General features: G+C 39.1%; 1 protein-coding gene across 1 annotated transcript in view; it reads right to left on the bottom strand.

Moving 5' to 3' along the window:
* The window catches only part of EPB41L4A (erythrocyte membrane protein band 4.1 like 4A), a 119,219-nt gene extending 102,614 nt beyond the window's left edge, over positions 1-16,605 (bottom strand). Inside the window, exon 1 of the mRNA XM_014877309.2 lies at positions 16,463-16,605. Coding sequence (XP_014732795.2) covers positions 16,463-16,561 — 99 coding nt within the window. The 5' untranslated portion in view covers positions 16,562-16,605. The remainder of the gene's footprint in view (positions 1-16,462) is intronic.
* Positions 16,606-16,866: the final 261 nt, after the last annotated feature.

Here is a 16,866-nt window from a genome sequence, read left to right as displayed (position 1 = left end):
CAGGATTTCTGGATCTTGAAAAAAGGTACCAGAGTTAAAAATTCAACTGCAATACCAGTGCTGCTATCCCACTCCTCCAGCCCAGAAGGTGCATCAGGTGTGTAATTCAAAACAGGCTGTACCTGACACCATGAATCTCAGCAAGCTGAGTGCCAAACTGGAGACAAACACCAACTGCTACCATAAAGTTCTACTGAACCCAGCAACAGTGGAAAGTATTGATTCAATGTACTTTTTCTGTTTCTGTGATTTTGCTGCCTGCATAGCAGTTGTTGCAAAAAAAGTGGTTAACACCATTTACAGTTTCAATCTAACACTTCACTGTCAGAATGACAACATGACTATGGAGACTCTGGAGCACTTTTCAAATATGAAAGGTCAGAGGTAATCTAATAAGAAGCCATTACAAATGGCTTCATCAAAGCCTGAGACCAGAATGCAAATACCAATGAGTTCACTTCAAGGAACTTCTGGGAATTGCAGAATATTTTAGGTTGGAAAAGATCTCCAAGATTATCAAGTCCAAACACTGACCAATGTAGATCAAAGCACTTAGTGCCCTGTCCAATCATTTCTTGAACATCTCCAGTGCTGACAACTCCACCAAGTCCCTGGACAGCTCATTCCAATGCTTGAACATTTCCATTTCCATAAATTTTCCCTGATGTCCAGCCCTGGGACAGCTTGAGGCTATGTTTTCTTGTTCTGTTGGCTAGATACCTGGAAGCAGAGGGCTCTTCTAGAAACCATGAGTTTTCTAAAACCTTTCTGAAATCTTGGAATTTACCTCTGGGAAGTGAATGTATAAACATTTAAAAATGGGAAGGGACACTGGATGCAACAGTGTAGTCGAAATTATAAATATTGGGTGTGTAAGCCAGCAAACTTAAATTGCAAAATTAATTCTGCAGAGACAAATCTGTCTGCAACTGTAGGCATTTTTTAAGGGGAGAGGAGCCAGGAAGTTGGCAGAGCTGGCGGGTGAGGTTTGTTTGTGTATTTTTTTTACTCTGCTCATATTTTGTGGGTCAACTCTTTTTCTTTTAGTTTAAACAAAATCCCAGATTTTCGCTTCAACACATTTCCAGTCTTAAGGGTCCTCTCAGATCTTCTAACAAAGAACTGTATGAAAACTTGTAGGTAAAAGGACCTCTATCTGATAAGATTAATTTTAATTAAAATATATGTTTCACACTGCAGTGCTTATTTCCCCTCGTGTCATTTCTCCCTCTTGCTTTATTACTGTCACCACAATTTAGAGACACAAAAAGGAATGCTAAAGTACTGTAGTTCCCTGTGGTATGGCTTGTAAAAAATTCAATTACTAATCCCTGACTCCCAAAACATGAAGTCAAAATAATGGAACAAACCAAACAAACAAAAAACTATTTCCCATTCCCAATTTTTAAATGCAGAGATTTGAAGCCCAGATTCTTCCAAGGGCTGGTAGAAGCAAGAATTGCACTCTGCTCATTTACATGCAATCTGAAGCCTTTGGCCAGCAGACCAATGCCACCAGCAAGGAAATAATATAACATATTCAAGAAAGGCAAGAGGAAACTGCAAAACTGTGAGGACATGCTGCAGGAGCAAAGATGAAGGTTCCTAGGCATACTCAGAAGCACTGAGTGTGAGCGAAACACACTCAGGTAAAACTAACCCAGATCCTACTGTTTTCCTTAGGTACACGAGTAGGACAGATGGTGGTAGAAGAGGTCTGCACTTAATGCCCCATATTCAGGTAACATCCCCCATCCTGGCTGTCAGACAATTGCCTGGGTGTCTGCCTCTGCTCAAACTCAAAGCTTCCAGCATTTCCTAGCATCAACTCTCCTAACATTCTATTAAAAAGCATGTGAAAAAAGGTTAAGGATCAAATACACTCTGTGCACAGACCCACCGAAGTTAAGAAAACATGAAAGTAGATTAACTGAAAACAAACGTGACCCTGGTGAGATGTCAGGGAAAGCTTTCTACTACAAGAGTAACAAAGGACTGCAGCTGAGCTCCTGGGCTCCTTTAGTTGGGGTTTTCAAAAACAGATCACACTAAAAGAACCTGTAAAGAATGAGCCACATAATTGTGACCATGCCCTCATGTAAGGTAATTCACTATACATTGACTACATATCCTACTCATCTAATTTCCTTCTGTCCCTGCTGTTCTAAAGAAACAATCCTGGCCCTTGAAAAATAATGACTTTACCTTCAAGATGAAAACATTCATACCACTTGCCTTAATTCCAAGCTTCCTCACAGAAATATGCAGGCTTACTGGTTTTAGGAGTCAGCAGGGTTCATGCTTTTGAGTTCCTCTCTGCAACCATGACAACAGAAAGTTTATTTCAAATGAAAGCAAGAAAGAAATTCAAGACTTTTCATTGACAAAAACACCAAAGTGAAATCTACTATAAGAATCAGACTGAAGCATTGCAGATTTGAACCTCCCAGAGAAATCATTGTCCTTCAAGATATGGAAGCTGAACCACCACCACAACAACGAGTGAAGACTCCGAGCCAACAGCAAATAAAAGGTGATGTAACTAAATCCCCTTACTGCAATCTAAAATAAACTGAGTTACTAAGTATCTGCTATTCACGCCTATGGACAGCTAACAGACTGAGCACTTACCAGCTTGATCACATGTCCAAACTTTTCCATAGAAACTTGTAAGAATCAGCAGGGCCTGCAAACACTATACGCAAGTAAAATATGTAGATACTGTAGTCCCTCTGGAAAACTGAATTTAAGATAGGGTAACACACTGACCTGAATCACAGAGCTTTCAGCTCAATGTCACCACCTAAATGACTCTATGACAGCTAAATCTTCCTTTTGAAATACAGTTTTAATATCTTCCTGTGTAAAGAATTGCTATGGGGCAAACATTTCTTTGTCTCAGCAGCAGCTGTCCTTAAAACTGTTAATTCCAAAAGTTCAACTCTATAAAATCCTCTATCTTCTGTTTCTAGCATTGAGTTAGAAAATGCCAGCTCTTAAGGCTGAAATGCTGCTTCCCAGTCTCAGCTCCTGAGTCAAGCTCTCACACACCAGGTACCTCAATGTAAGTGATATGGTTATCCTGATATTTACTCTGCAGCCGGTAATTCAGACCTGAGAGGTTTTCAGAGTCACCTGAGTGCCCAGCACATTCTTTAGAAAAGACTTTTGAAAGACTCTTATGCAAGCACCTGAACAGTTCTGAAAATAAGTTCCAACACCTGTGTCTTCTGTGCAATCCTGCCTATGACTACGTGATACATGATAATTCCCACTGAAACTGATGCTCTTCATCACTAAGGTCAGATGCTTCCAGTTTCTTTGTTTTATTATGCATAATTTTTTTCTGTTTGATCTGCATTTTATTTTCATTGATATACTATTGTTTAAATGAAATTTGAGATAATTCAGCATGGGAGAGTATTCTTTCCTCTTCTTGTAGAAGAACATGTATGAGATGACTAAACTCCAACAACTGACTTGATTTATTTTGGCGTAAACAAGTGTCATTAGAGGATATAATTCCCCCCTGAAACAAGAGCCAAAACCAGAACAAATCCTTGTTTAAAATAACGTGTCCTTTAAAGCAGATCCTGCCTTTTATCTAAATGAGGTAGATCAAGGAAAAAAAAAAATCACAACAATCATCTGTTGTGACATGATTCAATAAACCTGTTATTTCACCAAAATACTGTTTCTGCATAATTATATATATAAATATGTTTCAACATGTTTTAACCTTCTCCAACATATTCCTTTGCCCACAGGTAACCTACATGTTACATGAGGACTATAATAATGCATACTCAAACAGACTACAGGTAGATTGTATTTTATTTTCCCCATGAAAGCAGATCCAGTTAGTCAAATAGCTTTTCTGCATGCAGAGAAAGTCTTGAGGTTTAAGGGCTCAACAGTGTGGCAAGGGTGACTGGGTGATCAAAAGGGTCAACAGATTTTGGGTAGATTTTGATAAGGTAATTTCGCTCACTGTGAAATTACCTGTTTGGCTTTTGTCAGATGAGCTACCTTTACAGTTTTGAGTTAGAGATGCTTAAAATTTTTGGGCCTAGAAACCTTCTTCCATTCACTCTGCTCCTGGAACCACAGTGTACGTCCCTCCCTGATATTATGCTGTACACTTGAAAAATAACCTAAAACTACATGTGTTAATAATGTTGGAGCATAAACTAATTGAGTCAAAGGCATTGTTTAATTAAATGTTCAGTTCCTCCTTCCAGATTGAAAACGGTGCAAGGGCTCCCTTTGTGCATACTTAGAACAACCACTACTGCAATTTCCTTTAAATCATACTTCTGGTTCTCCCCTCCTGATTCAGACTTTAAAGTGCAAACAAAACCCAGCTTTTCCCTGCATTATTATATTTCCCCCCTTTTTTCAAGACTGTACTGAATAGAAAAAGCCTATATTAGGCCAGTCAGGTTTCCTGTTCCCCTGTAACTGCTCCTAACCAACTTCAAAATGCAAGCAATTTGTATGCACAGCGAACTCCACAGCAAACACCTGCTTCTTAAAGGCACTGTACACTCTCCTACCTCCTCTAATTTCCTGCTCGAGTACATTATTTCACTTCATTTTCTGTACACTCAGAAATCAACATTCAAAATTCAATTACACTGCTATTCCTTCAGTTCAAGTGATTTTTCTTATCCCATATTCCTTCTGTATGCAAGAAAAGGAATATGAATCACAGCAAGCTTGAAAAACAAGATAATAAGCAGCATCCTGTTAGATGCTCTTCATCTTCTAGATAATAATACCAAGTCCATCTGCTCTATGTGGTTAGGTTATGTAGGAAAAATGCACATTAAGATGAAGAACCTTTAATCCACTGTAGGCAAAGAAGCTCTGCCACTTTCAATAGAATTGCGTGAATCCAGTGCTGGATTAGATAAAAACACAGTATAATTACCTCAGGCTGGGCATGGAGATGGGCAGAGCACACATTCATATAACTTTCAAAGAGAGGTGAATGCTGTAATGAACACTGACTTGTACTTTTGTAACTTTTCAAGTGACTGCTTACACCTTAGTACAGCAGGCACATAAAAATCTGTCTGGTTTGAATTCTCTTCAAGGTGAAACATACGGTAGGATTAACTAATACTGAAGAAAAAATCACTTACCTTTTCAATTTTGAAGTTTCTTTGGGGACACTGTTTGTTTATGAAAAGTTCTGAGTTAGTATTCTGGGAGAGAGGGTTCTATAAGAAGCACACTAAGTGTGTATGTCACACATAGCAGCAGAAATATTTCTGCATGCTGCCCCACTGCAAGTCTTCTACTCTGATCTTTCTAAAACTCATAAACAAAACTAAAAATTAGCATAAATAAATTAAGTAAGTAAATAAATAAATATCAAGAGAATTGAAAGTGTCATGGTCTCAGATACAGACTAAGCAATAGGAAAAAGAAAACGTATCTATAACAAAAAACTGGTTTTAATTCATTTTCAGCCAACTCAGTGGAAGTTGTTTAACTTCCTCCCCATCAAACCTCCCTCTTAACAAAGTACATCAAGCTGGAGTTAAGCTTTCCTGCAGGACTTCTGCCTACTTCTGGAGCTTCTCCATGCCACAGGAAAAAATTTCAGCTTTCACAAAACTGCAACCACTACAAAGAAAGATTTGAAACAGCAACAGTACTTAGTACTGTCTTGTTTTTGATATTTTTTAGATTCCTCTCCCGAAACATCTTCATTTCACCAAAACCTCTCCAATTTCTGTACAGACAAACACATAATACCAAAACTAAACTTATTATTTTTTCTGATCACCTGTTCCAACTTCAGTTCACTTGCTCACAAAGCAGCAGATATCATAAACAAACATGGTTTGCATTGCAATTTTCCTTTAAACAAGGATTTCAGGAGACAATTCATGAAACCTGTTTCTGCAGAAGATTTGTTTTCAGGAAAGTAGGGAAAAAGAAACAAAATAATAAAGATTCAGTCATGAAAACCACAAAGACGGCTTTCATACTCTAAACAGTCAGACTCAAGATCTAAATACTGATGAAAGACCTAATATGATTAAGAAAAAGATTTTATTTCTGTTAAAAAGGTAGAAATTTTGTATATTTATTTTACATGAATAACATCTGTCACCTTCATCCAAGAAGTAGCACTTTTTCTTAACAGTAAATTTCATTTATTAATTGAAACTGCTTACAGAAAAATTGGGTTCAGTTTGGCTCCTGCTGAAGTTGGTGCCAAAGCGCTCCAAAACATGTCATCAACTCTGGAATTGAAACCAACTGAAACACAATTTCAAGTATTCTCCAATCCAGGAAACACTGCAGTAACTCATTATTGCTTCCACAGGAAAAAAAAAAAAAAAAAAAAAAAAAAAAAAAAAAAAAAAACAACATTATAACTAAATGGTTGCCCAAGAAAGAGAACTGGCTTTTGCGGGAACTGCTTTGAGATACTGAAGACACTGAAGATGCTGAAGATAAAGGAACCTCAAGACCAAGAACATTTTCTTAATATGTCTCACCTATTCCAAACTGGAGAATTGAGAGAGCTCCAGAATAATCCCCATCTTTGGAGAAGGATGGTTCAATCAGATGTGATTGTAAAGGCATTATAATTTGTCAACAGAAATGCATTTGCTACGAAAAACAAAAGACTTCTCAAAATAACCTAGAATAAATGTGGTAGATACTCTTTGAAGGATATCAGAAGCTTTTATCTCCCACAGCTTTAGAGTTTTCTGTTTTCTAGAAGAATGCACACACTTAAAAGAAAACTGAAGTGTTCAGCCAACTTATATACTGTACAAAGAAAAGAAAATATGAGACTTTTAGAGAGTAAAAAATAATAGAGGGAAGAATATGGCTGAAGAATCTGACATCACTTCAAAACGGGGGGGAAATATTTGATCTTTTGAACTTATGGGCTTTATTCCATCCTGAAAATATTACTAAAAAACAATTTTTAAATCCGGTTCCTCCTCCCGTACCCAAAGCAGCCAGTGGAAATTAAACCTAAAAAGCTGACAGCAGGTCAGGATATTCACACACCTCCTCAAAAGGTTCCTCTACAAAGTCTTGTGGCTTTCTCCCCGTCTTCCACAAAGCAAATGGCGACACAAAAGAGTTTGTTTGCAGGTATATAACCATTCTGTCTATTTGCATCTCTCCTTCATTTGGCTGGGAACTTTTCTCCTGATCACCACTGCTGAACTGAAGCTACGTCTCTCCTGTGATCCCTCCTGGGGTGTTCTAATTTGCTCTGAAGGGAGATCCAGACACAGCTTCCAGGATTATTTGCTGCCTGGTTCCCTCCGAGGCACTCTGATACATATCACCCACCCCTTGGAGTCACGGTGTGACAATCACAATTATGAGAGTCTGACACTCAGCTTTCTTTTGTTCTGGCATATTAAATAAACAAACCAACCACACGGACAAAAGATTGCCTGTCAGCCTGAAGCACACTCGAGAGGACCCCTGTGGGTGAGGCACAGGCTCTGTGTGACATAGTGTGGAAGTGTCAGGCTGAAACAAACTCATTGTCCTCCCTCCCACTTCCCAAAGCCATGGGAACCACAGGGAACGAGGATCTGATGGTTCCTCAGTGGGAAAAAAGTGCTGGCAGTCATGACCTTCCAGTCCCCCTTGGTTCTAACACATGACTTCCTTTTCTTTCGAGAGCTGTGAAGAGATTACACCACTTTATAAATTACAGCAACCTTCTCACACCATAGCAAACCCCACCAACACAGAACCAGAGCAGAGGCTGGGCCTAGTGCAGCATTCTTCTGTATCTGTTGCTGGCCAGACAAATAAAGAAAAACTCATTTCAAAACAGCAAGTTTTACAGACAGGTTCAGGCATCCCCAAGAGAGAGGTGGAGAATCTGTTTCCATGTTGCCTGTCACACCAGCATTGCAGGATTGCCTCTTTTCACAAGGAGTATAAAATAATTTGCTTCAAGGTCTGAGTCAGTGCTGAACTCACTCCTCATTAGTCTCCTACACATTCCTCTTCATTTTTATAATTCTGAACTGCTAGTTCCACCAGTTTCCTGTGGTACTCACAAACAGGATAAAAAGAAAATTTACTTTCCCTTATGGTTCTCAAATGCAGTCTCTTATAAAGACAATTCTTGCTCTGGTATTCTAAGGGGGGAAAAGAACAAAACCTCGTTACATTCCTTCCAGCTACTTTTCATCCATCCAGGAAAGAAGTTTGTCACAACTCTTTTACACTGTGACACTGAGAATCTGAATAAAACTGATGAACCAAGACGAGAACTGTAATTTTTCCCCATATCTAATGTATTTAAGAGATTAATAATAAAATAAACTAGATAGTCAATATAATCTACAAATGGGTATTACTATAGATAGAAAATATTTTCCAAAACAGTACAAATAACCTCTTCTCAGACATAAATGAGAACTTCCAGTGAAATACATAATATGTGGAAAACAAAAACCAGATCCAGTGGGTTTTGTCTGGATGAACTTTCTTCTGGCTCTATTCTACAAGATGATCAAGTGCCTTTAGTTTTGCAAAGTGTTAAATCATATGCTTGCCTACATTAGTAGTCATGCCAAATTTTACCACTAATTATATAGGAAAACTGCCATTTTCTGCCTTCCAAATTCTTTTCATGGAATTGAGATACAGAGGATCCTTCCTTTCCATTACTAAAAGGCATTCTGTCTCTCACACAGACAAGAGAATTTATTCTTCAGTGCATTCAGTTCTTACTTTCCAGAGAACACAGGAAAAGTATCAAAGTGCTGAGCCATCTATTACCAAACTGGCTCACTTAACCACGAATAGATTTTACCCACATACCCAAAACTTCAAGAACTATATGAAGATAGATTGTCTTCTTCTCTGCTTTATGGACAGCCAGTTATAACCTTGCATAGTTTAAAATGTAAATATTGACAAGTATATAAGCACATCGCCCATACAAATTAGACCCACTTTTCCTTCACATTACTAACTACCCATTACTGTAATGACTTCATTATTTATTTTAAATGTAAGGAGGAGCAGTTGGATTTCACTGAATATAAAGGATTCTTCTTACTAAGGCTAACTAATGCAAACCCCTGATAGGAGTGAGAGTTTTCCATTTGCATGCACTTCCCTCACACGAAGACAGAATTAAAAAGAAATCACAAGGGGCAAGAGAAAGAAAGGCTTCTTAAAAAGGAGACTTTACAGACTTTTGAGACTTTTAACAGCCAAACAGTAACGTAACTACCCTAGTACTGTAGGTTAATGGCACATTCAGCCCAATCGGGATTTCCACCCAGAATGATCAAAAATGCATATGCAGGTATGTTCAATTTTGGTTGTTGCATTCAAAAAAGACAATTTGTATATCAATTCAAAGCGAGTTATGAGGTGTCTTTTTCCTGACTTTGGAAAGGGACTGCTAGAATTGCCATTCACAAAAGATCTCATCCTTTTAAAGAAATCAGTGTTTGTGCTCAGAAGCCAAGGAGAGCAGATAAAGCACATTCCCACTTGGCAAAACAGGCAGATTCCTCTCTTCCCCTCTTTTGCTGCGGCAAAACCAAAGGAGCAGAGCTCTCATTTTGCAATGTTTCTATTGGTTTTCCACTTCTGAATAATAACACAGGTTGACCTCCAGCATGTCCTTTGACCTTAGTGCCTACAGTGTTCAACCATCCACAACTCAGGATGCAATGGAAGAAGTGAGAACAAAAGTTCAATCAATAGTGAAGTGACAACCTTCATTTTAAACTCTGCAATTAAATTGGTATGCAGCAAGCACAAGATCTGATCAAAAAGCAGCATCTAAAATGCACACTTAAAAACGTGGTTTGCAAAATTGTACCCAGATACTGAAATGTGATTATTCACTTGCAAATATCTCAGTTGTGAAAAAAAGTGAAGGTAATATAGCTGATCTATCATTGCAAAATTACATCCTCTTCAGGAAAATAAATTTTTTAAAAAAGGAAATAAATTATGGCAAATCATCTCTCATCTTTCTACCAAAAAAAGAGATATTAGTAATGATGCAACATGACCAATACATAATTTCTCTTTTTCTCACGTGTGTTCAATATCATCTTATGAAGTGATATAAAATTTTATCTTTAAAAGACATTCTCTTTCTGAAGCACCTTTTCAATTCAGTCTCTTCAAGATTTCTCCTCGTATCATGTGATAATTCTTACCAGTCTTCTTTTTTTGTGGAAAAGGATTGCAATTGTGCAGCTGAATTTCAATTCAGAATTTTCATGAACTAAAATTAATACCATATCAAGAGATTATATTTAACTATACTAAATACTTTAATATAAGAAATTACAATTCAATCCAAATTACATAAATCCAAAATCATACAATAAAAAAGCAGCCTCACACAGCTTACATTTGCCATGGTCATATTATGAAATTACTGCTCAATGAAAACGGGAGAACAGACACCTCTGACAATATTATTGCTCAAAGTCCAGGTTGAGTAAGATGTGATTTCATTTAGAAGTTAATGGATTCACTTCTTGTTGTCATGCTGGTTTCATTAATTTAGTTAAGTGCACCTAGGGAAAATAAAGTGTCTTGGTGTTCATTTATTTTATGGTTATTCTGTGGGGTATTCAAAATCACTGGCCTCATCTGTAAGGATACTGGTGAAATTAGTAATATATTTCAAATTTGTGACAGTAATTTTTGCAGAGAAGTTAATAGCAATGTCCATAAACATTTTCGTTCCTTTCATTCTCTGTAAGCTAAAATTGTGCACTATTTCAGTCCATTTTTAGAGGACTCAAATAGTGCAAAATTTCACATAAACCATCTGGTCCTCAGTATGCAGTCAGAAAACCATTTTACACCCATAGCAGAAATTTAAGAAACACCAGAACCTTCCTGATATGGAAGGGATTATCAATAACTTATTTTTTCTTAACTTTTTTTTTGTTGCTTTTGCTACAGACAATCCTTAGATGTATGGTGTCTGCTACATTAAATGAGAAGATGAGTATTTATTCACATTTGGAACTTGATTATATTGCCTGTGTAGTTTTCCTGCTGCTGTAAAAAATATGTACACATAACAGAAAACTGTTGCTTTATAAAGAAAATAAATTACAAGGGTGAAACAAGACTGATATTGTATCCTTTTAATCAATTCACTTTTTATTACCTATTCTTTTCAAATCAATATGCTGAATATCTAGAAGAATCTGCCTTGAAAGTCTTCATTAATCAATACCAAAGAAGACAGAGGAAAATATTAAATATGCTTGAACACTTTAGTAATTACTATAGGTAGTGAACTACCATAGGTGGCAAGCAATTGCAATGTATTTTTAAAAAATTTTTCAGATACCTGAAGTAGTGTAACTAAATAATTTTTACAATTTCTCATGAAAAGATGCTTTCCTTTCCTAGTAAAATGTAGAAGAATAAACCAGCAGAAATCACTTTCATAAAGAATACATTCCATATTCACAGCAAATGACTACCAATTTCACTTTTAAAGTTAACTCTCCATTAAAATAATTAACAAAATGTAAGTTCTTTCTATTCACAGGATTCCATTTCCTGCTATCAAATGCATTCATTAAGCATTTTCACTGGGAAGAGGATAGATACCTATTATTCCCAGATTGATTCTTTGGTGTATCTAGAGCTAAAATAGCTTGATGCAGAAGTGCACTCCACATTTTCTGTGTACGCTGTATTTTAAAGACACGAAGTATGGAACTGCTTAGCTTCACTGGGGACTGAAAAAAGGTAAAACAAAACAAAAACAAAGACAAAACAAACAAAAACTGAAACAAAAACAAACCAAAGCAAAGAAAAAACAAACAAAACCCCAAACAAACAAACAAACAAAAAAACACACAAAAAAAAGAAAGAAGGAAAAATACCAGAAACTTTCTAAGACCACAGAAAACTTTCTAAGAAATTATGTGTTTACCTACTTCTATAGATTATACTGAATCCTTTTGTCAATTATTCCATAAGTATCTTACCAGTATGTATCATATTCTGATGAACACACTCCTGCTTTTTACATATCCAGTTATTTAACACACTTCCTAATATCAATCACTATTTCAGGTTTGTTTTGGTTGGTTGGTTGGTTTTGGGGGTTTTTTTTGAGGCAAGTGTTCACTATTAAATGGCATCACCTAATAAAATAATATTACAGAACATTCCTTCTCCCAGGAAGATTTTGTATATCTTTCCTGTTCATCACTTCTAATGAAATTCTGCTCTTGGCCCATCACACATGTCAATCTAAACAGAACATAAAAACTGGGTCAGAGAGGAATTTCAAGGAGTACTTCAAAAGTGCAATGACCAAATGGCTTAAGACAAATTAGAGAGCTTCTTCACTGCAGAAGTAACTAATTTTTTTGGAGATCTTTATTCCAACCAGGGAGATGCAGACATGAAATATAGATGCTTCAGAATATTTTGGCTTCTTCAGGAAAAAAAAAATCTGCTGTAAATATTATTTTCAAGGAGGGAAAAAAGGGTTCTTAGATTCCTTTAACATACACATTACAAGACGAGTACTCTTTCTGGAACAGCTGATCACAAATGGGCCCCACAGAGGTTTTCCTTAGCCTCCAAAATCAAGTTTGTGTAATAGGGCACACCATTGTTTATAAGGACAATTAGCCCAGTTCTTAACAGAGCCAAAATATGTAAAAAGCCCCAACCCCTCAGTCAGGTATCACATCAAAAGACCCCTGACATGTCTTGTGACATCAACAGATGAGCTACAACTTGTACTGTACATAAAAATGCTTAAGTTATTGTCTAATCTGTGTGAAGAGAAGACAAAGTAGCAGACCTGGAAAAGTGATTATTTTTCAGCTGGCAGCTGATTCTAACCATATCTTTAGCAAAAAGCCATTTCCTAACTGGAAATTTGAACATCCTTTTAAAAGGAAAAGCTGTGCCCACCTGAGGCTATATACCTTGACTAGACAAACTGTACCAGAACATGGTGAATAGCCTCCTCCATCCTAAAATTGTTAGGACTAACAACTGCCATCAGTTTATTATCTCAATGCATGTACACTCCAGAATATCTCTGTTAATATACTATAAGGAACATAAAAATTAAGATTATGAGACACCTGATGGCCTTTCCTGATTACCTAACTCTGATCAGGCTCCTGTAAGCTTCACTGCTGCAGAACCAGCTTCCACATTTTCATAGAGCAGTGCTCCAACCTTAAACCACAAAGACAGAAAGGGAGAACAACAATGCAGCACTGGTACTGGTTAAAAAAAAAAAACAAAAAAAAAAAAACATACACACAAAAAAACCTGAGAAGCAAGCAAAAATCAGTTTGAGAAACTACGAGAAAGATCCCCTGACAAACCCCTCCAGACAGCATGTCCCATGGCAGAATGGTCAGTTTCTATTAGCCTAATAGCGAAGGGAAGTTGTTTCCTTGTCATACAACCCTGAAAAAGCCACTTGACCCCTTTCCATCTCAGCTTCACCACTTGGAAGCCAGAAGAAAATTAATCCTTTCCTTTCCCTAACAAGCTCTTTGAAGTCCACAGAGAGAAGTGTCCCTAAATTGCACTCGAAGTCTCAGTCTTGTCACCTCTGCTCATTGTTTCAATGTGGAGTACAATTTGAAGCCCACTGTAGTACGAAGAATGTGTCAACAAAATTGTAATTAAAAAATGCCATATTTTGATGAGATGAGCTTCTGCCAAGCATAACAAGCCAGAAATAACCATTATGCAAACTAAGCAATGCATCTTCAAATCTCTTGGGACACAAGTACTTACTTCATATCCAATTCCCTGAAGAAAAAAACTTGTCTCAGACTCCTACAGGACACTGCCTCCCACCCTTCAAAGCAAGTAGGATTATATCCACTAATATTAAGCAAATGCATAGACAGCAAAAAGCTGTTGAGCTGTAGTTTTTATTTCTAAGAGACATACATCTGCTTTGGAGAAAATAAGGGAACAAAGTTACTTGTACAACCATTTAAAAATCCTGCTCCTGTAACAATTCAAGATCTGTGAAAGAGTACCATAAGCTTGTTTGCCATGTAGCTCTGAACCAAATAAAAACTGAAGATGACAAAACGAAGATCCCATTCAGAATCTGTAGTTTCAAGGAAATGTTTGTTTTAAAATCAAACACATATGAACTTTTACAAAATATACCTAGGTGCCCAAGCTGAAATGCCAATTAAAAAAAAAATTAAGAAATACAAGTCTTTGCATTTACATGAGTACATTTAAAAAGATTTAAAATAAAACATTTGTACTCCAAGGTTGAAGTGCCAAATGACAAAGCATGACAGAATATAACAAGTTTCATGTTCTGTTTCACTAAGAATTAAAAATGTAACATCCCTGGAAAACTATAGAATAATAACAACACGAACGTCCCCTGTACAGTTTAAAATTATAGAAGCCAGGACTGAGTTGAAAAAGCCATTTCTGCCATCCTCCAACTGTGAAGTGGACCAGGGCACAGAGGTCCAGCTGAAGGCTCACCCAGCAAAAGGCAAACCATTTGCTACTGGACAGGAGCTGCTCTTCATGCAGAGCTGCACAAACATTCGTGCAGGTACAAAGGCAAGGGATGGCACCACGGTGGAAACCACTGGCTAGGAGAGAGCTCTGCAGTTCCTTGCTTTGGGTTTTCAAAAGCTCATGGAGTCACAGCACCGGGGTGTGGCTTCACCTCGTACAAACTTAATCTTAAAATAAAGGAAAGAAAAAGGAAACATAGAAAACAGGCTGCTACAAAAAGGGAGATTCTCCCTTCCCTACCGTTTCCCACTGTTCAGTGTGAGAGCCTATGCCAAAATGTTAACGAGCTACTATTTTTCTTGTCAGATGCACACACTGATCCAGTTCCAACTGATTCCATGACTGCTCTGTGGTTAGGTTCAAGACAGAGAAAGAGCAGGTGGAAGGGATGAAATATTCATCATTATACCACATTCAGATCACACTAAGAATGGCAGGAAACCACACCCTCGTTAAACTAGACAGTTCCCAACACTGCAAGTCATGTATTCTTGGAAAGAAGTTACATCTTCACACTCTTTCCTTCCCATGGGACATTAATTTTTATTAGACACTGCACAAACCCTTCACTTTCAGGGTTTAAATTCATTACAGTAACCATAGGACTATCTTTGCAGATTACTCTTCTAACATACTTCTGCAACTGCACATTTACTGCATTAAAGCACATATATATATGCACGATATACACACCCACATCTGCACATAGAAAGGTAAGGTTTTTCAGAAGTGTCTAAACTTAGACTTCAAAGAACCTACACAGGTACTGAATTCCAGCATCACTGTGATTTGCTTACTCCTCTGCACTAAGCATGGATTTATGAGCCTGTCTGCAGTCAGTTGATTCAGCAAAGCTTGACAATTCTGAATACATGTAGACCTGGTAATACCACTGATTACAGTTGAAAATATATTGCTAAATGTAAACTCCCTCTCCCCACTACGCTACTTCAGGTTCTCCTTTCCCCAGTTGCTTCAATTATTCAAGCTAAACCACAAAGGCATACCTGTTCTTATTCTTTGGATGTCTTAGGTAAAATTGTACAGCCCTTTCCAATAATACATTTTAGAAAGACTAATTTCTTTCGTCCATTGCGTTTTCTCTTTTTTTATTTTCTTTTTCTGATCCAACACTGAAACTACGTTCTTACATAGCTAATAAATTCATGTTCCCGGCTCTTCAAACAAGAACATCAAGTGTCTCCTCCATGCCATCAGCTGCCATCAGGCTTAACCAAACAGGACCAAGTTAAGGGCCTTTAGAAAAATCTCAGTTTTCACATGCTCTGTCAGGGCTCATTAGTGCTCGGCAGATGACTACTTTGAAGAGTTCATCCGCGCCGAGCGTGCTCCAGCGGCAGGAGCTGTTCCCACCGGCCGGGCGACGGGACACGGGATGGGGATGCGGCTGGACCTTCCCCCCTGCGCTCGGGAGCTGCCGCCGGCCTTTTCCCGGGAGAGCGCGTCCCAGGGCGGGCACGGCCCGAGCCGAGCGAGCGGGGAGTGACTCAACACGGGTGCGCAACAGCCCGTGCACACAGCCGCCTTCTGCTCTTTTTTTTTTTCTTTTTTTTTTTTCTGCTGTGGCAGGTACAGAACAATACCCCAGCGCCGAGCGTCCCGAGTGGCACGGGGTGGTCGGCACCTGCTCGCTTTAAGTCTCTATCTCGTTGTGAAGTGTGAAGCCTCCCAGAGCCACGTCTGCCCCACCGGAGCGCGTTACCCTGATCCCTCTGTCCTTTGAGCGACCGAAAGGAAAGTTACGACGCTATTCCTTCGCCTCCCGAAACCCCTCTTCCCTGCTGGCGCTCTCTTCCCAGATACCGCAGCGCAGTCGGGAGGCAGCCGCCGCCGGGCAGCCCCGCGGGCTCTCCCGCATCGCATTCCGCAGCCCCGCCGGCGTCCTTACCTTAATGCCCTGCTGCTGTGTGGTCAGGGTCAGCTTGGACTCGTCCAGGAGCAAAACTTCGCAGTAAAATTCCTCCGGGACCGCGCAGAAACAGCCCATGCCTGCTGCGATGGCCGGGGACGGGGCGGGGAGGCGAGAAGAGCCCCGGGCGGTGGCGGAGAGGGGCTGAGGCGCAGCCAGGTCTGGGCCGCGCCCGGCTCTGTGCCCCGGCTACGCGGATGGAGCCCGGTGGCTGCTAGAGCGCAGCGCCCGGCCCCGCGGGGCGGCCCGCCGCCATCCCGCGGAACAGCCTGGACGGGGCTGCCGGGCTCTCTCTGCGGGAAAGAGGGGGGAAAAGACCGGCAGCTCTTTCAGGATCCCAGGGCACAGCCCTCGCCCACGCCCGGCTGTCACGGCGGCTCCCC

This window comes from Sturnus vulgaris, chromosome Z (assembly GCF_052056855.1).
Source record: "Sturnus vulgaris isolate bStuVul1 chromosome Z, bStuVul1.hap1, whole genome shotgun sequence".
NCBI lineage: Eukaryota > Metazoa > Chordata > Aves > Passeriformes > Sturnidae > Sturnus > Sturnus vulgaris.
The sequence above is the reverse complement of the archived record's forward strand: the minus strand, read 5'-3'. Positions and strand labels throughout refer to the sequence as shown.